The 22,669-nt window shown below is 34.3% G+C and overlaps 1 protein-coding gene across 4 annotated transcripts in view; it reads left to right on the top strand.

Moving 5' to 3' along the window:
• The window catches only part of twf (twinfilin actin binding protein), a 68,351-nt gene that overhangs the window by 3,581 nt on the left and 42,101 nt on the right, over positions 1-22,669 (top strand). For all 4 annotated transcript variants that reach the window (XM_067270753.1, XM_067270752.1, XM_067270754.1 and 1 more), the window contains exon 2: positions 9,251-9,328. In XM_067270753.1, coding sequence (XP_067126854.1) covers positions 9,251-9,328 — 78 coding nt within the window. The remainder of the gene's footprint in view (positions 1-9,250; positions 9,329-22,669) is intronic.

Here is a 22,669-nt window from a genome sequence, read left to right as displayed (position 1 = left end):
TGAAAAGGTACATATCTGATATTTTTATTGGTCTTTAGGCATATTTTCTGGCTTTGCGAAAAATCTTTACTAAATATCTGGAAGCAATTGAAATCCCATTTGAGATTCATTATTTGCCATTGCTTGCAAAGACCATATTACTGTAGAAGTGATGTCAATGGTCTGAGTTCTTTTGTCTATGTCAAACAGACATATAATCATATGGACTTAATAAAACAATATATAATCACATCTAGCAGATGTTTTAATATTTTCTATTGATTTGCCAAGCAGTGTTCTTGTTATTGTTGCACCATGATATCTTGCATTAACCCATCAGTGACCTAGAGGATAAAATCACTGAACACTGGTAAAGTTGGTCCAGAGTTTGTGCCTGATCAAATGGCTGGCAAAGTGGAGTTGTATTGGGTTTTTCCTGTGTCTAATACCTAAGTAAGAGCTAATTTTCCATAGATAAGTTAATAGAAAAATCAACATTTTTGACCACTTAAGCAGTCATCATTGAAAACCTGAAGATGACTGACTGCTTGAAGTGGTTGAAAATTTTAGTTTTATATTAAATACTTTTTTGGCTTACTGGTTTTTGAGAGTTACTTTTATAAAAGTTCTCCCTGATGAAAAAATGATCAAAAAATGTGTCAGGGCTTGTTTTCTGAATAAGGAGTTTTTAGGTACTGTCAATAAATGTTTTTATGTGCAGAATACTCCTTGAATATTTGTAATATTGTGTCAATGTTGTGCTGTTTGTCATCATTCAGATGAAGTGGGTCAAATATCTCTAAACATTGTTCTCCTAAGTTATGCTACTAACCTTGGTTATGTTTTTATTCCAGTTTGTTTGCTATGAGCCATGTATTCCATGTTTCCTGACATGCACAGCAAACAAAAGGTTATTTATCTTGTTTACATCATGTTTTTGCAAACTCTTATACATACAGGCAAATGTAACATTGGTAGTGTTATGTAGATATGTTTGTATAGTTGTCTTTTAAAATTATTTTTTTCCTGTTTCTTTATTTCTATCATATTTAAATCTATTTCACATCCTTCTTTATGTTTATGGTAACAAGCCAAGTCTGTTTCAGTTGTTTTAATTACTTCAACAATATGGCTTGTGTGGGTAACAAATACTTCTGACACTGTGTTTGAGATTACGAAATTATTATAAAGATACTAACTGACTGAACAAGATCTTTTATTCAGAAATTTCAGATGAGCAAGCTGTACTTGTACCATTGTATTTTTTCGATGACAGGTTTAATTGCTTAAATTGCTGGTTGCACTCCCTGAGTAGTGTCTTGGCACCCTTCTCAACATTTGTACAATCTAAATAAGATATTTGAAAATCAGACTTTGATTTAATGGAAAACATATTTCAATTGTTTTATCAAATTATGCCTGAAAAGTATTAATAAAACAGTTTTTGTCAGATTATGAAGCAGAATAGTTGCTATTAATTTTATGTCATCTATATCAGTCACAACAGTAGGTGACAAATTATTAAATGAAAGATCACTGTAACAGGAAAAAGGAGCGTACTTAAAATAGTGTCTTAGGGTCTTGCATCAGGAAGAAATTCAGTAAAAAACACAATCATTGATTTTAAATTTGTGTTGTTTGTGCAAAATAGTATTATTTATCCAAAATAATAAAGAATTCTGTATTTCAAGCAGACTAGAAATGGTATAGTGAAATTGTAAACCACAATGTTGAACTACATGAAAATAATTTGGAAATAAGTTTATGAAGGGCAAAAGCTGTTGATTAGAAACATAGCTACATTTTTAGAATCTAAATGTATAGTTGCAAGGACTGAATTTAACAAAATGAAAACCTTGCCTAGAGTTAGTTAAAATGAAACTTAAACTAAAAATGTCAGTATTGGACTTTTTGACATATATATACAGGGTGAGTTTTTTTATCTTGAGACAATAAAATAACTTAAATGGATTTCATTATTTTGGGAAAAGGTTTAGACAAAAGTTGTAGGATTTCAAAGGGGCAATCAATTAGTGACCTTGAATGTGACTTTGACCTTCAAGGTCATTTGAAGGTAAAGTCTGCCTTTTCAATGGGAATACATATTTTTGACCTCGGCAATGGAAAGAGTGGGAAATTTCACAATCGGATATACCCTTGATCTTAAGGTTTAGGTCAAAGGTAAAGGTTATTTTAAGGTTAAAATTAAAAACTTTTTCTAATGGCAAACCATACTTTTTATTACTGGAATAGACAGGGAAGTAAAATTTACATTTACATGGAAAGAGGAGGAAATTTTACAATCAGCCATAACCTTGAGTACCCCGAATTTGACCTCAGAAGGCATCTCAAGTGCGATCATTTGAAGCATGGCTCAACAAATGCTTCGAAGTGGAAGGGCGTCATTTTGAACATTTGTTATAAAATTTTCTCCCAAAAACCCACATCTCAAGCAATGGTGAGAAGTAAAGTGACTCACCAAAAAACAAGCACCCTGATAGTGAGAGGCAAGGGAACTCACTGAAAATAAGCACCTCAAAGGGAGCAGAAAACTACTATGTCCGCATCGTTTCCTGGGTAGTGCTAAAAGTAGTGAATGCTTTTAAAGGTCAAAGTAATAAGGTTGTGAAAAAATTAAATTTTACCTCCATGTCTATTTCAGTAGTAAAAAGTATGGTTTCCCATTAGAAAAAGCTTTTAATTTTAATCTTAAAATAATCTTTATCTTTGACCTAAACCTTAAGGTCAAGGGTATATCCGATGTGAAATTTCCTGCTCTTTCCATTGCCAGAGTCAAAAATATGTATTCCCATTGAAAAAAACAGACTTTACCTTCAAACCACCTTGAAGGTCAAGGTCACCAATTGATTGTCCCTTCAAAACCCTATAACTTTTGTTTAAACTTTTTTTTGAAATAATTAGATGCAATTAATTGTCTCAAGATAAAAAAACTCACCCTGTATATATATTACAACTGCAAAGAATATTGCAAAAATAAATGTTACAAGTGATACGAAGAATACACTGAGTTCAGCGTTGTATACACATTTGCTTGTCGCAAGTACTTTCGACGAACCTTATTGTCGTTGTCGTCAGGCGAGCACATAAATTTCTCATTTCTGACAAGGACAAGAAGTTTGTGCTGTGCAGAGAAAGTGACTTTCTCACCAGGGCCAACAAATTCCTAATGCAGTCGCATTCTTCAGAGTTGAGTGAGGACCCTACTCCAACGATATTAAGAAAGGCGAGAAGAATCTTCGCATTACCAGGAGTTTCCTCAACCCTAACTGGGCCTCTTGATCCTCTCCCCAACGTTGCGTGTCCTAGGTTGTTTTTCCAACCAAAAGCCCATAAAACAAATTGGCTGCAATGCCCGCTAGTAAACACACAGTCTCATCCTACCTACTATTTAGAGAAAGTGCTTGCTAAATTTCTTTGTGCCATAGTTCTGGAATCCCCATACATCACTCCCTCTTCTGTTATTGCCAAGTCCACCATTGTTTCAAGCATTGGAGCTCTACGACCAGACACCTACACTACAAGCTAGATGTAATATTATTATATCCTTCTGTACCCACCTTTGAGGCACTAATGCTGGCCAACTCTCTCCTACTAATAAATGGCTTTAGCATCCAGCAGGTGCTTGATTTACGAGATGCACTCAGTTTCGTCACTGAGCATAATTACTTCCGTTTCAACCAGAGAGTATATTTACAAAAGCAAGGAATCCCCATGGGCTCTCCTTTATCTGCTATCTTAGTGGAACTCATCATGAGAGAGATAGAGCACAGAATGTTCAATTCCCCACTTGCTATCCACTACCTGCGCTTGTATCTGCGCTACGTAGATGACATCCTTGTAGCGTGGGAAGACACAGAGGAGGTTTTTCTCATCTTTATGCAACAGCTTTCAAGCATATACCCTTCATTAATTTTACCTGGGAGAAAGAAGACAACGCTGCAATAACGTTCTTAGACCTGCTTATACATAAGTCTCCGGAAGGTCTACAATTCTCGGTACACTACAAACCCAACGTAGCTCCGCACATTATCCCAGCAGAGGCCTTTCAGCCTTCTTGATATGTTAATGCTGCCATCGTCTCCCTCATCAGAAGGGCGTTTTTGCTTCCATGCAGGAGCTGGCCAACATGAGTTAGACAACATCAGTTTGGCAGTATACACGGCTGGCTTAACAGCAAGAGGAGGTTCTCGGTGATTTAAACGTCGTTGCCATACCTCGGACCCCTTTCAATATGCATCTGCAGAATATTTAGGAAGCACAACCTTGTACTACCACTAACCCCACTTCCAAGCTTCTTTGCAATGATAGAGAGAAGTTTTCCACGCTTGAGAAGTCGGGGGTCTATGCTGTTCCGCTGGAAAATCTCGCAATGGGAGTAAACACAAGATATATAGGGGCCACCACCAGAATGCTTGCCAGCTGCCTTGTGGATCACCAAGATGATGTAGTGAGGAGTAGGCACACTACAGAGCTTACAAGAAAGGTACTCGAACAAGGTTACAACCTGCTATGGTCGCAAGCACTTATGCTCAAGAGCTGCAAAGATAGAAAAATTGTTTTCATCTGGGAATCTCTCCTTACCACCACTTTGGACGCATGCAACACTCCTACTCTTGATCTGCCCAATGTATGGGTCACACTGTACAAGTGATTGAGCACATTTTAGCGTTGTCTAATATGCGTGCAGCATGAGCTTGGGTCTGCGCATGTGCAACTTCGTTAGTCATGGAGCTAGATGCTCGATCAGTTTTCAAACGTTTTTGAACTTTTGTTTTGTGTTCTTAATGGCTTTGGCAAAACTTTATGTGTTCTGTTCTATGTCAGATTAGTTCTGTTTAAAGTTTTTTCGGCAAATTTATGTGCTCGCCTGATGACAACGACAATAAGGTTTGTCGAATGTACTTGCGACAAGCAAATGTGTATATAATGCTGAACTCAGTGTATTCTTTGTATTGTTTATACAGTATTTGGCGTGAAAATTATTATTGTGATATTTAAATGTTACAATTTCAACTCACTAATCACAATAATAAAATCAATTATTTATCAAAATACAAATTACAATTATTCAAAATCTAAAAACATTCAACCTGACTAGGAGAAAGAACTAGGCAAAGGACAATTCTTTATCAGCACCAATGACTTACAATTCAACAGCTACAAATACACATACCAACAAAAGTAAAGATTAGCTTGCTGTATTATGTTGATAATGTTCTTTTATACATTACATGTCATTTTATACATTGCATACTACACAATGTACACATACAAGAAATAAGTTTTTGCTTACTTGTGTCTCTAACAACATTCATTTATAGTAATAAATTCTAAATAATTTTCTGTTTATAAATATGACTAAAATGTTATAATACACAACAAAACAACAGTTTAACCCACCAGATCACGTGTTGGAATTGGTCTGCAAGACATATCAAATTCGCCCCAACTTTCACCATATCTCCACTGACAGCTGAATGTATCAAGGAGAGCATGCACAGCTCTGCATTAAGGGACTTTTGTAATTAACCAATAGAGATTATGTCAATGTTTATCTGTTGTAAATGCCTCTTAAGGCTTTTTGAGTTGGCACTGAGAATGTTGTCTGTGCTGCAATTTGAAAAAATTATAGATCTATAAATTTCAAAAGTTTTGTTAAAACCAATGTTTGGAAATTAATTTAATTTGGATCATAAACTAGCAAATATATTTACACTCAATAGCAAACTACCATTAATACAACTAAATAATACTAAGTCAACATCAAGTTCTCCACAAACAGTCAAGTGAAAGCCAGCATAGTTGCGTGGGCTAAATAGTTAAATGCAATAGTCTTAGTAGAATGATGCAGATGATGGTATTGCATATTGAATTAAAATTACAAGTGGAAAAGAAAAGAATTGGCCTGAAGCCTGATATAGTCCAAAAATCATTTTGCTTTAATATGTAACTATTGGGTTTAAGATGTTTATATTTATATAATAGGTAAGTGTACAAAACATTGATTAATCCATAAATACTTCATAAATTTAGAAATCTAAATAACATTTTTCAATTCCCGACATAAACAGTCACATTTCCAAATGACAAAGACTAAGCAGACAAGAATATTAAACAATATATTTTCAATTCTTAAAGTATATGCATTTTGGGTTTTAGCCCCTTTCAATACTTGCTTTACATAAGTATTTAGTAAAATTATTTTCATATATAAAAGTTTTTAGTAACTGACATGAACTAAAGTAAATATTGATCTTTAAAAAATTATTTAAGCATCTTATGTAACGTTGAGTGACATTGAACACTAAATAAAGTAGAGTAAACCTACAGAGACTGAGTAAACTTTATTGTCAGTAACAAGTGTAACAAAGAGCCATGGAACTATAATAGTCTCTAGCACGAAGTCTCACATGAACTGAGGGTAGACAAAGACAATCTTACATGTGCAGTGGACTAGGCTCAGTGCCATCTATCAGCGGCCAGCCCACACGTCCAACTGACACTCACGTGACATCTTATAGTATGCTAGGTCATTTTTTTACCATAAACTGACAACAGACTCGCACTGATAACAAAGTTGTGTCTGTTGTCAGTTTGTATAAAATAATGCCAGATGAGAACTGTGGTGATAAGACTCAACAAATATCAGAAGCCTTGTCAAGGGTCTCATCTGACATTATCTTAAATCAGTCAATTCTATAGAAAACAACAATCTGCCGTAAAAAATTGTTACCTTTAACTGGGTTCTCTATGGTACCTAACGAGAACTATCCTGAATAGCCAGCGTTAATATTGCATTTAAGAGATGTTCAACAGTTTTTCCTTGCTGATGAATGATAAAGAGACGTGAAGGATCACTATCTGGTGTTTACACGATTCATATTTTTGATAACAGGATAAGTTGGCACTGTTAGTATGTTGGAGCTCTATGCAGACCATTGAATATTAGACTAAAGGAACATCAGTACACACTTCAAAAGGGTTTCTGCACAACAGCCCTTGTAACCTTTCCTTGTGACAATGACATCAGAATGGCCTTTGATAAAGCACGTCTCTTACATAGAATATCTGTTCTCACGTAGCTCTAGTATTTTAAAAACCCCTGAAATTTACAAAGCAACCTAGAAAGATTTCATTGTTAATTTTAAAGACACATCTTCAGTATCACATACATGAAAGGCTATTTATGAACATTTTTATTATCTTATTTATATTTTTAGTTATTTTTATTTTTAGTATATTTTTGCAGATTGACTTGTATGCTGCATATAATGGTGAGACCAGCACATCAGAAACCCCAGGGTTATCAGCATGCTGGTTAAACTGTGACTAAAAAATAAGGGGATACTATAGATTACCACCTATGGAATTTCGGGTCTTTGAGTATATATCTGAACTCAGGAGACCAAGACGAGTTCAACGATACCCTACTTCTGGACCGGAGACGAAAAATAATAAAGTTATCATACTTTTTTCCAGCGATCGCGCGATGATAGGGAGTCGTGTTGCTCTCTCCGCTAAGTCAGCCTTGCTATCGCAATCGGAAGTCGCGTCACTTGCCGTTAAAATTGCCTTTAGTAGACATTTCCCCCTTTTTTTTTTACTTTGTTCAAGAACTACCGTGAATCAATAACTAGTAACGTTTAGCACATGGCGGCCTGCCGGCGGCTCCCCTCCGGGAGGTCAGTCAGGAGCACAAACAGTGGGAACGGCCGCCATGTTCACTGCCATAAGTAACATTAACTGAAATGGCGATCGCACGATGATCGGAAGTCGCGTCGCTCTCTCTGCTCTCGTATCGCTACTGGAGATGACTGTAGTCTAACGTCATGGTTTGCAGACTTTACCGCAAGATGGCAGTACTAGCAACTATGGTGCCGTCTTCATGAGAGCATTAAAAAGGTATGGTAACTTAAAAAGTATGATAACTTTTTTAGTTTTTGTCTCCGGTTCAAAAATAGGGTACCGTTGAACTCGTCTCGGTCCCCTGAGTTCAAATATATAATCAAAGTCCTGAAATTACATAGGTGGTAATCTATAGTACACCCAAAAATAAAATCAATCAGATCTAACAAAACTAGTAATTGAATAAATGTTAAATAAAAGATTTTTATGAATACAATAAAATAACAACATTGTAAATTGATTGACTTACAACCAGGAAGAGAGTTTTTGTTTACAGGGCAATAATTGGCTTATTGCTCAGATTTATTGACATTAGTAGTATTAGTTAGTCAGTGTGGGATGCACTGACAATCTATCCTGACCTTGGAAGATAACACTTTCCTCTCAAATTTCATATAAAACAGATGTTAATGGTGTAAGTTGAGATAATTTGCAGCCAGTTTATGAAATTTGATATGTTCAGTTTTGCATTTTTGGGTCAAATTACAATAAAATAAAAAAAGCACTTTCAGCATTCAACGAATATTTTACATTGTTAGAAAGAAGACAAAATGCAGAAATTAAGCATATAATTGTAGTTTTTGATGTAATGCTGACAGTTTCACAGTTTTAGAATAAAAACCCATTAATTTTCTTTTCACACACCCTCCGGAGAGGGATGTATAATCTTACTTAAAACTGAGCATGCCAGTTTTTATCATACATAAATATCTGATTTCTTGGTCTCTCTCAGATAGACTGAAATGCTGGACAGTCTACAAAAATATGGTATATTTGTTTTTTTTATTTGTACATTACTGTACTTATACCTTATGTATGTACTTTATTTAACTTCTTATATTGTTTTGTATTTTATTTTTCTTCAACATTCTTTTACACGAGACCACCAACATGGATTTAACAAATTCTATTTTATTTAAATTTTGTGTTTTGAATTTTGTTTTACTAATATTCCATAATCTGAAGATGGCTGTTAAAGGCAGTTGAAAATATTTGTTCTTATAATAAATTGACTCATTTTAACTGGATTGCAGGTGCTAGTTGGTGGTTTTAATGTAATCTCATCCAGTTTTGCAGTATCTCTTAATCTAAACATTAAGTATATTAAACATCTTTACAGGTAATTTAAGGTTTTTAAGTTGTATAATTATTGCTATGATCTTAATTTGAATTTTAAGTTTGTTTTTTGTTTTTTTTTCTTTACAATATTGTTCCATTGTAGCTAAAGATAATCTGAAATCAGGTTGAAAATGTTATTTTAAAATATTCTTTGTTTACTGGAATTATGTAGTACCTGTATTTATTTATTTTTCTTTTTTAAATAATAATAATTTTGTTATTTCAGCTAATGAAGAACTGAAATCATTTTTTGGACATTGTAAGGATGGAAAAGTCAGAGTAATAAAAATCAGTATTCAAAATGGTAATTTTTGTTTTTCATTGTTTTTGTTATTGGATATTCTTTAATAAATATCACTATATCCTTACTAGTAAATAAAATTTAAGTAGAAGTCATATTAAATAATATAAATAAATTTGTCTGATTTATATTATTATTATTATTATTATTATTATATAATTATTATTTAAAAAATTTGGACTCCAAAAATTTTAATTTTGTTATTATATCACCTGATTCCCTTACTTATGGTGGTAAATGTATACTCATTTCATATGCACTTATCATAAACAGTAACAATAACAGAATTGTTTCCAATTTGTATAAAAACATTTTACTCCATTTAAGCTGTTCTTTGAACAACAAAAATCGGTACATACACAATAATAGAATGGTATTTTTAGGTATCTCATTGTAAGCCTGTGTGGCAATATGCCATATGTATATATTAGATATAAGTTTATTTTAAGTTTTCTTTCTTCTTTGTTCTCCCTTTTGTTTTCTTGAATTTTCTATTAACATTCCTTCCTGTGGGTGAGGTAATCCTTTCCATGAACCACGTTAACAATGGGAAGTGAAGTCCTTGACGTGACTAGAATGATAAGAAGGTTTGTTCTTGGGTTTGACTCTTGGTGAAGGTAGACATCCAAAAGTTACGCTCCTGTGCATCATCTTGGAGGACAAAGGGAGACAAATGTGGCCTACAGAATGAGAGAGAGAGACAATGTCCCTTGTATAAGGAGAATCTTTGAAGAGATTCGAAAAAGATTAGCGAGGAATGATTCAGAGTGGTTCCCCACCAGAAGAGCATCAATACCAAACAGAGAACCTGGGTATTCCTTATAACCTCCTCTATCATACTAAAACTTATTGCTATTCTTCCTTTCCTTTTTAGTTTATAATGTAGTGTAAGTTAGTCGTAAGATTACCAGTCGTGAGCATGTTCTTTTGTTCTGTATTCGCTCAATTCCTATCCCCAATTTGGGATATTGTATAACATTAAGAGTTGGAATTCGAAAGAATCCTGTATATTGCTAATCACATAAAAAAAAATAAATTATTGTTATTGTTTTGTGTACTGCCTCTCGTGGACTATTGTACACTCATGTGACTATCACACCTGAAAAGATCATTCCACTCAAAACATGGAGGCAATAAATTTATATGCACCCAGAACTTGCAGCTGTTACTCAGCTGGACATGCAAATTTTTGCTGTTTTGTGTGCCTTGTATAGTTTTTAATATGCAAATGAAGGGCATTATAAAATCTGATGCTGTCTCTGCCTTCTTCAGAATACAAAGCAATGGCAAGAAAGAGGTTCAGACTGCTGATATGTGAGAATATTCTCCAGAAATAATGCAATGGAGTGGCTTTGTGGACTATTTCTCAGGAATTGTGTTTGAATGCTACTCTCAGAACATTCCACAGATTTATTTATTTATTTAGCATATGGCTTATACATGACACAAACAAAGCATAACAAAATGGAGTAACACAAAACCGGTAATGAAATAGGAAAGTAATAATTAGTAAAACTATCAGTGGCGTGCCGTCGATGGAAGCGCTGCTTCTCCCTTCCAATGATCTTCCCTTGTATTTTCTAAAATATAAATTTTCATATTTTAACGTACTTTGAATTAATTAAAATTCATATTTTATTATAACTGCATTATGTATCTTTTACAAATTTCTATACTACATGTGAAAAAAACAATAAGATTGCTATTGTATATTTGAATAAATCATTGACGGAAGGAATGTCGAAACTGGGTCAGCTTCCAAGCAGCCAGCTTACAGGCATTGGCGCAAGCCCTTTAAAGAGCACCAACCTCACCCGGTGTAGCTGGTGGATGCTTCACACATAAAGCTTCTAATTTTATATCCCGGACAGGTTCTAGGCTGTTGGCCGCCTGCCTGCAAGATATTCGGCCTCCCTCTTCCAATTATGTGAATTTTGAGTAGACTAGAACAATCGTGGGCAACTCCTGGTCCGTGAGATCTTTAATAGATTATTAAATTGGAAAAATAACTAATTAATTCTTTGTAATTTTTTGAAAACGATAAGAGAAATAAATGTAGTAATTAACTTATTTTATTTATTTATTTCATATTTGCAGACTAAAAAATTACAGGTCACAAGAAGGCGTCAATTAACTACTATGGCCCGCAGAGAAAGGCCAGAATAAATTTTACACTATGTTATAAAAAAGGTTGCCCACCCTTGGACTAGATTTATACCTTAACCCAATCGATAGGAGTTTACTGGCATGTTTTTATGATAGTTCTGTATAGTTGACAGGAGTTTAAAAAAATCCGTTAAAATATTTGATATATTTATTCTGCGTTTATTCTGCTCTCCCATCTTATATTGCTTACGGATTTCAATGCTAAACCGGTGATATTAGGATTTAGTATGTCTCATCGGTAAGGGGATGCAGAAAAAATGTGTACAATTCTAGTAGTGTTAAAAAATTAACTGTTACTTTGGCAGCATCATTTACAACCAAATTTAATGAATGAGACATACAATGGTACAAAAAAAGCTCTAGAATTTATTTTCCTTAAATTTATGATTTATGTATCGGTTGTCATAAAAATTTGTCTTTACGCTATTTTTTCAAGACTACAGATATTCAAGTACAAAGTAACTGGTTTCGGGTTATTTCTACTAAGAAGTAGTTAAATAATTAAGAGATTAGGGAATGGTGACATAAATAAAACCCTGCTGACTTAAACAAAAGCTTAACCGAAGCAATTACTTTCTCAGTACAGTGGGGAACTGATTTCCGTGTACACCTGGTACTAAAACGAGTTAGTTAGAAAACAAATGGCTATTAAGTTTAACATATGTAGATTTTTACAGCTGTGGTGAAAAACGTTTAAAATTTACAACAGCCCTGTCACATCCTTTGAGATATACTAGCGATGCGACAAAAGAGGCATTTGGCATTAACCGGTATCGGCACTCTCGGGATTTGTCATTCATGCATGCACTGCACACCTACCAAAATCGTCTCTGATTCCATTCATGAGCCACTCGTAGGGAGCAATTTTAACTAAGTGAGTTGTTTTAATATTAAAAAGTAAAGAATATTTTATGTTATTTTTATATACGTTTCTTCGCAAAACTATATTTAATTATAATTTTCTTTAAAAGTATATTCATACAATTGAATATTTTGTACCAGGTATGTATAATTGTATATCCATCACCAATTTTATTTTACTAAGTAAGTTTTAATAATTTTATTTTTAATTTTAGCCCTTATATTATGGCTAGCGATTTAGACTGTAATTGTGATATTGAAAATTTACTTAAAAAAAGTTTTGGCTCAAGACCATATAATGAAAAAGAAAACATTATTAAAAGAGAAAGAGCAATGCCTAAATTAAATATAAATACCTCAACAAAAAAATTTGTTGGACATTTTCACAATAAAATTTATGAAGACATAAAATGGCTTTGTGGATGCATAAAAATGCAAAAATTGTTTTGTTGGCCTTGCCTACTATTTTAAAATAAAATTAGTGTGTGGCTTTGACGATTTAAATAATTTGAGTAAAGCTGGCGAAAGACACGAAAATCGTAAATGTCACATCGATTCTTTTGTAAAATTGAAGCAATTTGGAAATCAAAATAGAATAGAATTTAACATTAGTAAACAATATAAAATTAATATTGAAAATTATAACGAGATAGTTACGGCTAATAGATATATTGTATCTAATTGTATTTAATAGATATTACATGTTTTTTATCAAAGCAAGAATTGGCATTTAGAGGGCATAAGGAATGTATTAAATCTAATAACAGATGTAATTATATTGAACGTGTTTATTTATTAAGTACATCAGATAATCAATGAAAAATGCATTTAGAGAAGTCTACGGTTTTTACTGGCTTATTGAACAAATGAATACGAATGGACTCTAGAGTCTAGTGTGGGCAACCTTTTTTATAACATGGGCTAGAATAAATTTTATGTTTTTTCCGCGGGCCGTAGTAGTTAATTGACGCCTTCTTGTGACTTGTAATTTTTTTAGTCTGCAAATAAGAAATAAATAAATAAAAAGTTAATTACTACATTTATTTCTCTTATCGTTTTCGAAAATTACAAAGAATTGGAAAAATAACTTTTAATTAGTTATTTTTCCAATTTAATAATCTATTATAGATCTCGTGGGCCGGATAGAAACTTTTCACGGGCCGTACCTGGCCCGCGAGACGGGGGTTGCCCACCGTTGCCATAAACAATCACTGACACGCAATTAACTGATTGCCCCTGGAAGTCGGCTTTTTACAGAAACACAGCTTCCCTGTCAACAAATGTAATGGCACACCACTGAATACAATTAAACAATTATAAAACTACAATTATGAGACTGCACATATACGCAAGAATATAAAAAGCAGTCAGAGCTGTAGATCTAATTTGCTTATCCACTTTACGACTTATGTGGTGGACATTAGAATGTCATTGCATGTTACCAGGGTAAGTCTTCAGTCTACACTCATGTGCAATGTGCTCAACAGTCTGACAAAGAGCACCACAATCACACTGGGCTGGAACTTTCTTCCATTTGAACAAAGAGTCTCTACACCTGCCATGTCCCGTCCTGACACGGTTCCATGTTTTGCGAGGTAAGTCAAACCCTGGACTTTTCCTCTGCAACAGAACAAACTGTGCAGTGGGGCTCCGTTCCTGTTTTCCAACAGTTTTTCCACAATGTCATGTAGTCACCGTCAGTTGTAGCCATGTCCACCTGAGCTGCCTGAAGGGTTGAATTCTGAGATTTCAAATGGTCAATACTCAAAGATGGAATGTCTTGGTGAACTTGGAGCTGAGGATTTTTGTTTATCTTTAGGGACTCGTGAACAAGGGCCTTAGATTGTCCTAGGTCAGGTGGCATGACTCCTGCCAGTAATGGCAGCCAATGTGCTGTGTGGATCGTATGGTACCAGAAACCAGGCACATTGTAACTTTAAGCTGCGTATATACTAGTCTTGAATGGGAGCTATTCAGCCAGAGGGGCACAATACTCAGCACACGAGTAAACCAGTCCTAAAGCTGAGCAGCGCAAGGTGTTAGCAGTTGATCCCCATGTGGTTCCACAAAGCTTCTGTATTATATTATTCCTGCTCTTGAGCTTGCCAGCAATGTTTGTTAGATGCCTCTTAAAAACAGGGGTATGATCAAGGGTGATTCCCAGGTATTTAGGGTACATATTATATCTAAGAGGGTGGTTATAGAAAGAGACATTCAGCTTTGTATTTGCTAACTGGTTGTTCAGGTGGAAACAGGACACTTCTGTTTTGGTGGCACTTGGAGACAATCACCATTTTTGAAGTAGTATTCCATACTCTCCAGATCATGTTCAAAAGTTTCTTCAACATGCACTAGTTGACTGTGTTGTGCGACTATTGTGATATCATCCGCATAGCAGAACTTTCTTGATGTAGTAATTGGGAGATCAGAAGCGTATAGGTTAAATAGTAAAAGTGAGAGCACAGATCCTTGAGGTAGTCTGTTGCATACCTTCCTGCCTGTGCTCTTTTTTTTATCCCCCAGAAAGACTTGGAATTTCCTATCGCATAGCATGCTGTTGACAATATGGGCTGTTGCTCTGCATGGGATGATCTGCAGAAGTTTGTACATCACACCCTCTTTCTAGACAGTGTTGAAAGCTGCAGTAAAGTCAATAAATACAGCACTGGTTTTCAAGCACTTTTGAAAGCCAGCCTCTAATCATAAGAGAAAGGACTTGATTGCAACTTTTTGTTTGGTCTAAAACCTGCCTGGTCTGATGGTACATTCTCTAGGATAGTGTTGCTGATTCTATTGTAGATGAGCCTCTCAAAGAGCTTGTAGCAGCAGCTGAGAAGTGCTATGGGTCTGAAGCTTTCTGGTTTGTCACATGGTTTTCCAGGCTTTAGAATGGCTATTATTTTAGATTTATTAAATTCTTGAGGAAGTGTACCATTTTGAAGTATGTCTGTGAAAAACCAAGCTAGCCATGCTCTTGTGTTCTTGCCAGTATGTATTAAGAATTCAGGATGGATTCCATCAAAGCCAGGGGCCTTACCAGTTTTGATTTCTTCAGAGCCATATCTATGTCTTTGACTGAGAAAGGTCAAGCATAGCTTGATACAGATGCTGCCTTTATTTTCAAAGCTCTAAGTTGGCGTTTCACAAATTTGATGTGGTTTTTATCAGGTTGAACTCGGGATGTTAAGATAATATGGTTGGCTATTTGATCAGGTGTGACTTTGGGCTGTTCTTTAGTTACAGATGCACTCCCACCTAGTTTTTTTAAGAAGGCTCCAAGCTGCTCTGCTGGAATGAGTGAAATTCAAATTTTCAACAGTGTTGATCCATTTTTGCCTTCGGGTGGTATCGAGACTGGACAGAAGTGCATTAGCAATTTTCAGATCGTTGCCCTCCTGAAATTCATTGAAGAGCATTTCACTCTCTTCAGTCCATCCAGGAACGTATTACTTCCGAAATCCCCTTGATATACTTCTCTTAGCAGCACACAACAGTGTTCCAATGAAACATTTGTAGCCATTGCTTTTTGGTGGGATCCAACATATGCATCTCTCTAGTTCAGAGAAGAATAGCTCCCAGTTAGCTTTTAAAAAATTCCATCTTGGGTGAGGGGTAGATTTTATCAAAGGAATTGTGATGCTGATTTCAAGCAATACTGGCCTATGTTGGCTGTGTGGGAAGCCCTCAAGTACCCTCCTCATGATGGGCAGAGGATGGCCCTTTTTACCATAGCTCACAAAGCACAGATCTGGATTATAATCTCTTTTCCAGGCTGCTGATCTAAATGTCCCTTTGTCTTTGGCATCAAATGTCAATACTAGATGTGTATTTCTGCCCACTCAACAAATATCAAGCCACAGTCATCACTAGTTGCATAGTTCCATTCTTCACTGTGGCTGTTAAAGTCCCCTACATAGACAGAAGGATGGTCAGTGGTGGGTAGAACTGTTTCTGTCCAAGCAATACCAGGTGGCTTGTAGACATTTGTGATTGTCACATTGTTCACTTTTGTTACAACCATGTGGATGTTTTATTGCACACTCTGTGACAGAAGTTGACATTTTGGATGGTATTGCGGACATATGTTGCGACACCATAAGAACTGTCATATGTTATGCCTATTGCAGTGAATGCTGGGATGTGGCATCTCTTCCGGAACTGTTCTTCATCTGGGACATGTGAGTATCTTGGATGGCAACCACATCAACATCAATTAATTGTCGAACAGCAATTTTGACAGATATTCACACTTGGTGTCACTACTACTGTACAACATATTAGTTTTTACCACTGTATATACTGTATATTCAATGTTTCTCATGCCATTACTGTATTTTGTATAGCTTTATACATTTATGTAATTTTTACCTGTATTCTTATTTGTATTTGTATTTTTGTTTATTAATAAAGGTGATGCAGGTGCCCATGGTTCCCATACTCACCTTTAATCTTTCCTATCTACTTTCCCTCCCTAAACACTATCTCTCTTACTTCCACTTCATAACTACTACTTCCATAGAGGTAAAGTCAGTTTGTAAACAGACAAACTCTCTACTCCGTTTAATGAATATGAATATGTCTAGAGATAGGCAGTTATGCTTCCATCTTGTATTAAATTTAATGACCAATTTCAAATTAAATTTTAGAAATGTATAAATTAAAAATTAATTATTTATAATTATTAAATTTAATATGAGATGGCAGCATAACTACCCACCTTTAGTCAAATTAATTAATTTCTAATATTTAATTAGAGCCTTCACATAGCCCAAGAATTTGGCATATCTATGTTTGGCGTGTTTATCAGACATATTTGTGATTTTTTTTTCTGCAAATCGAATTTGCATTCCAGGTTAGTTCATTTCTCACTAGAAGAAAAGATGATGATTCACGCACCTTAACAATGTATATTATATAATTTTCTTTGAATAAATGTTATACATAATTCATCACACAAAACCTTTGAAACTCCAGTGATACGTGTTTACAAAACAGCAAATGTTTTCGACCCCATCCGGGTCTTCCTCAGACTAGTTACAAGGAATTCGAATACGTGCGAAATGGAACAAGAAACCGAAAGGAATGCAATTCAAAATTTAGAATAGCAAAGATTAAAAATGGAACATTACGCTCGTGCAGAAATGATGGTTAAGCACATGTAACACCATGTTTGTGAAACGGTGAATACACACGAAATATACACAATGCAAAATCAGCGAGTGGTGAGAAATATACACAATACAAAATCATAAACAGCTTCGCGAGCACAAATATGACATTGACAATAAAAAAAACACCACCACCCTTTCAACTGTTGCCACAGAACTGGGAATCACAGCTGATCTACAAAATGCCCGTCTGATCAGGCTCTCACACCGTACAGATCAGCTCAGAACCATGGAGACTCTTGAAATATATAAAGCGGGATTATATAACACATGCATCAACTCTAAGGATGCAGTCAACATCTCTCACGCATGGAAATTTTGTTATGAGGGAATGCACCCCATAACTGATTTTGCGTTGTGTATATTTCACGTGTATTCACCGTTTTGCAAACGTGATGTTACACGTGCTTAACTGTCATTTCCACACAAGAGTAATGTTCCAGTTTTAATCTTTGCTATTCTAAATTTTGAATCACATTCGTTTCGGTTTCTTGTTCCATTTCGCATGTATTTGAATTCCTTATAACCATAGCCTGAGGAAGACCTGGATGGGGTCGAAAATGTTCGCTGTTTTGTAAACACGTATCACTGGAATTTCAAAGGTTTTGTGTGATGAATTATATTTCCTCCAGTGTTTGCTAAGAAGTTCATTTGTTATACATAAAATATTTGAGTATTTTTTTCAGCATAGAATGCATTATCGTATTTTACATTAATTTATAGGGGAAAAATTGTTTTGTTTAACGAGTGTTTTGCATTACGAGTAAGATTCTGGAACAAATTATGCTCGTTAAGTGAGGTTCCACTGTACTGGACAAAATTTGTAAATGGGGGCAGCAACACAAATTGTTATTCAATCTAAACAAGAACAAATACATTCTTTTTAAGCTAATGAGACTTGACTCAGTGCCTTTTACTTACATATCTGACTTTACCCCTCAACCATCCTGATTAGGATTAAAGTTGCCCCCTTTGTTGGCCCCACACATTGGAAATTTACAAAGCTGAAATTAAGGGCAGTTACATAAATTACAAGGAAGAAAAAACATTTTGTATGCCTGGCAACATTTTTTTTCGATTAAATATGTTTGTTTTAAGTTTTGTAATGTATTCTTCAATACATTCCGTGTATAGAATGTAAATAACTTGAGGAAGATCGGTATTCATTAAAAATATTAGTCAGTATATTTTTTTAAATTAAAGTTTTGTCCTGGATCTACAAAAGTTGTTTAAACTATGTTTATAGTTGCATATCAAACCTTATGTTGTGTATTATTCCTTAGTATAAATAAGGGAGTCAATTGAGGATATGTATTATGTAATTTTTGGGTGAGTATGTGTGACAGTGTTACTAGAAGTTTTATGATGGTAGTTGAAAAGTATAAAATTAGCATACATCAGTGGCGTGCCGTCATTGGAAGCGATGGAAGCGCCAATTCCACTTTCCAATGACCTTCCCTTGTATTTTATAAAATATAAATTTTCATATTTTAACGTACTTTGCATTAATTAAAATTAATATTTTATTATAACTGCATTATGTATCTTTTACAAATTTCTATACTACATGTGAAAAAAGACGATAAGATTGCTATTGTATATTCGAATAATTCGGTGGCGGAAGGAGTGTCGAAACCGGGTCAGTTTCCAATCAGCCAGATTATAGGCATTGGCACATGCGCTTTACAGAGCACCAACGTCACCCGGTTTAGCTGGTAGAAGCAACACACGCATAAAGCTTCTAATTTTATATCCTGGACCGGTTGTGGGCTGTTAGCCGCCTGTCTGCTAGATGTTCGGCCGTCCTCGCCCGATTATGTGAATCATGAGTAGACTAGATCAACGGCGGGCAACCCCCGGCCCGTGGGCCAGCTACGGCTTGCGAAAAGTTTTTATCCAGCCCGCGAGATCTTTAATAGATTATTAAATTGGAAAAATAACTAATTATTAGTTATTTTTCCAATTCTTTGTAATTTTCGAAAACGATAAGAGAAATAAATGTAGTAATTAACTTTTTATTTATTTATTTCATATTTGTAGACTAAAAAAATTACAAGTCACAAGAAGGCGTCAATTAACTACAACGGCCCGCGGTAAAAACGTAAAATTTATTCTGGCCCATGTTATAAAAAAGGTTGCCCACTGTAGACTAGATTTATAACTTAACCCAACCGATAGGAATTTACTGGCATGTTTTTATGATAGTTCTGTATAGTTGACAGGAGTTTTAAAAAAATCCATTAAAATATTTGATATATTTATTCTGCGTTTATTCTGCTCTCCCATCTTATATTGCTTACGGATTTCAATGTTAAACCGGTGATATTACGATTTAGTATGTCCCATCTGTAAGGGGATGCAGAAAAAACGTGTACAATTCTAGTACAGTGTTAAAAAATTAACTGTTACTTTGGCAGTGATCATTTACAACCAAATTTAATGAATGAGACGTACCATACAATGGTAGAAAAAAAGCTCTAGAATTTATTTTCCTTAAATTTACGATTTATGTATCAGTTGTCATAAAAATTTCTTTCCACTTCTTTCCCAAGACTACAGATATCCAAGTACAAAGTAACTAGTTTTGACTTATTTCTACTTAAGTAGTAGTTAAATAATTAAGCAATTAGGTAATTAGAAACAAATAAAACCCTGATGAAAGAGCCGAAATTTTACTTAAACAGAAGCTTAACCGAACCAATCTTCTTGCCGAGTACAGTGGGGTCTGTTCTCTTCATAATATTAGATGTAATAAAGACAGAAATTTTTCCAGTTCAATGAGAGTGACCGAAAAGTTGTAAATTTTGGAAATTTCCGTGGACATTGTCTAAAACGAATTGATGGAACAAATCTGTTAAGTTTAACATATTTAGATTTTTACAGCTATGGTGAGAAACATTTAAAATCTACAACAACCCTGTCGCGTCCTTTGATATATACTAGTGATGCAACAAAAGAGGCATTTGACATTGACCGGTATCGGCACCCTCGGGATTTGGCACGCACACACCTACCTGGACCGTCTCTGATTCCATTCATTAGCCACTCGTAGAGAGCTACAGTATTTCACTAAGTGGATTGTTTTAAGATTTAAAAAGTAAAGAATATTTTGTTATTTTTATGTACGTTTCTTCACAAAGTTATATTTAATTACAAGTTTCATTAAAAGTATATTCATACAATTGAAGAATTTTTTGTACTAGGTATGTATATTCGTCACACATTTTGTTTTACCAAGTAAGTTTTTCTGATAATTTTAATTTTAGCCCTTATATCGTGGCTAGTGATTCAAAAATTTATTTTAAAAAAGTTTTGGCTCAAAACCATATAATGAAAAAGAAAACATTATTAAAAGATAAAGACCAATGCCTAAATTAAATATAAATATGTCGACAAAAAAATTTTGACAATAAAATTTATGACGAATGACGTTCTGTATAGTTGACAAGACGTCAAAGTAGTTTTGTGTTTTGTATAGTTTCGTAAAAGTGAAGCAATTTGGAAATCAAAGCAGAATAGAATTTAACATTGGTAGACAATATAAAATAAATATTGAAAATTATAACAAGATAATTACGATTAATAGATATATCTAAATTAATAGATGTTATATGTTTTTTCTCAAAGCAAGAATTGGCATTTAGAGGGCATAAGGAATTTATTGAATCTAATAACGGAGGTAATTATATTGAACTTTCTTATTAAGTACGTCAGATAATCTATTAAAAATACATTTAAAGAAGTATATGGTTTTTACTGGCTTATCAAACAAACGAATATGAACGGGCCCTGACACGCAATTAATTGATTGCCCTTGAAAGTCGGCTTCTTACAGAAACACAGCTTCCCTATCATCAAATGTCACGGCACGCCACTGGCATACATAACTAATGGATTGTCCATAAATTATGATTTTAATTATTTTATATATCATTCATATGAAGTCTAACTTGGTTTAACATTTTTGTTTGGTTATAATTTTTATTGTATCATTCAATTCTTGTTAATATATTATCAAATATTAGATTTTTGCAAATGAAATGACTGATTTTTACTTCTGACTTTGAATATTTATTAATTTAATTTAAAACTTACATATTCAATCAAAATTGTCTCCACAACAGTAATACACTTTTCCCAATGGAATAAAAATGCATTAATGCCAACTTGATAGAAATCATAAGAATGAGAAGCCAAAGTCATTATTTCTGTCAATGAGCTCATGTAGTACCCATTTGTTGAGCTTCTTGACTTTCCCTAACATGTTTAGATGTTGAGAAATGGTTGAATAATGTTAAGTATGTTCCATCTTTTTGCAATTTCCTGGACAGTCAGACAATGTTCTTATTCAAATCTTCAATTCTGATTTTTGAGATCTGTATTCCCAGAATTAATTTTTTTGAACCAATGCCTGGTGACCTGCTCACTCACAGAACCAACACCAAAAGTTTTATTAGTACTTAATGAACTATCAGTTCCATCTTCCATTGCTGAGAAATGTTTATTGAACAAAACACAGATGTTTTCAACCTAATACAATAGGTCGTCATCAGGTGTAACTGAATTCGAACACCTTTTCAAAAATGGAACATTTTAACGAAATAACTTTTTACATTTAAATTTAAAATGAAAATATTAGATAAATTAACAATTAAATAATAAAATACAAAGATAAAATATATTAAATAAACTAAATCAATAAGGATATAAAATAATAAAATAAACAAAAATGCATCCAAATATAAGGGCAAGTGCCAACTAAGAATTTTTATATATTAACTTTTTTTTATGCAGAATTTCCATGCAGAAAGTAGTCCATCTGCAAACCTGGGCATTTATAGCAACCATCCTTTAATTTACTTTTATAGATTTCATGTTTTTCTTTCTTTGTTCATTGCTAAGGATGGGGAACACACAGCCCTGAGAATAGTCACTTCATTCCATTTAACTACAGAGTTCTCTATTTGTGCCATACTAGACAAAACTGTGGTGCAGTACCCTTTATTAAAGTGATATTTGCCCTCATTAAGTCTAATTGCTAGATTCTTTCCTGTGATGGAATGATCTGTTCAGAATGGTGAAGAGGTTGGGACAGTAATGGATGTTGAAAACCTATACCCATCTATAGACATATAGACATATTAGATAT

Source organism: Centruroides vittatus, unplaced genomic scaffold (assembly GCF_030686945.1).
Source record: "Centruroides vittatus isolate TY-2023 unplaced genomic scaffold, ASM3068694v2 contig_377, whole genome shotgun sequence".
NCBI classification, from domain to species: domain Eukaryota; kingdom Metazoa; phylum Arthropoda; class Arachnida; order Scorpiones; family Buthidae; genus Centruroides; species Centruroides vittatus.
Note: the sequence above shows the minus strand (reverse complement) of the source record. Positions and strands in the feature narration are given on the sequence as shown.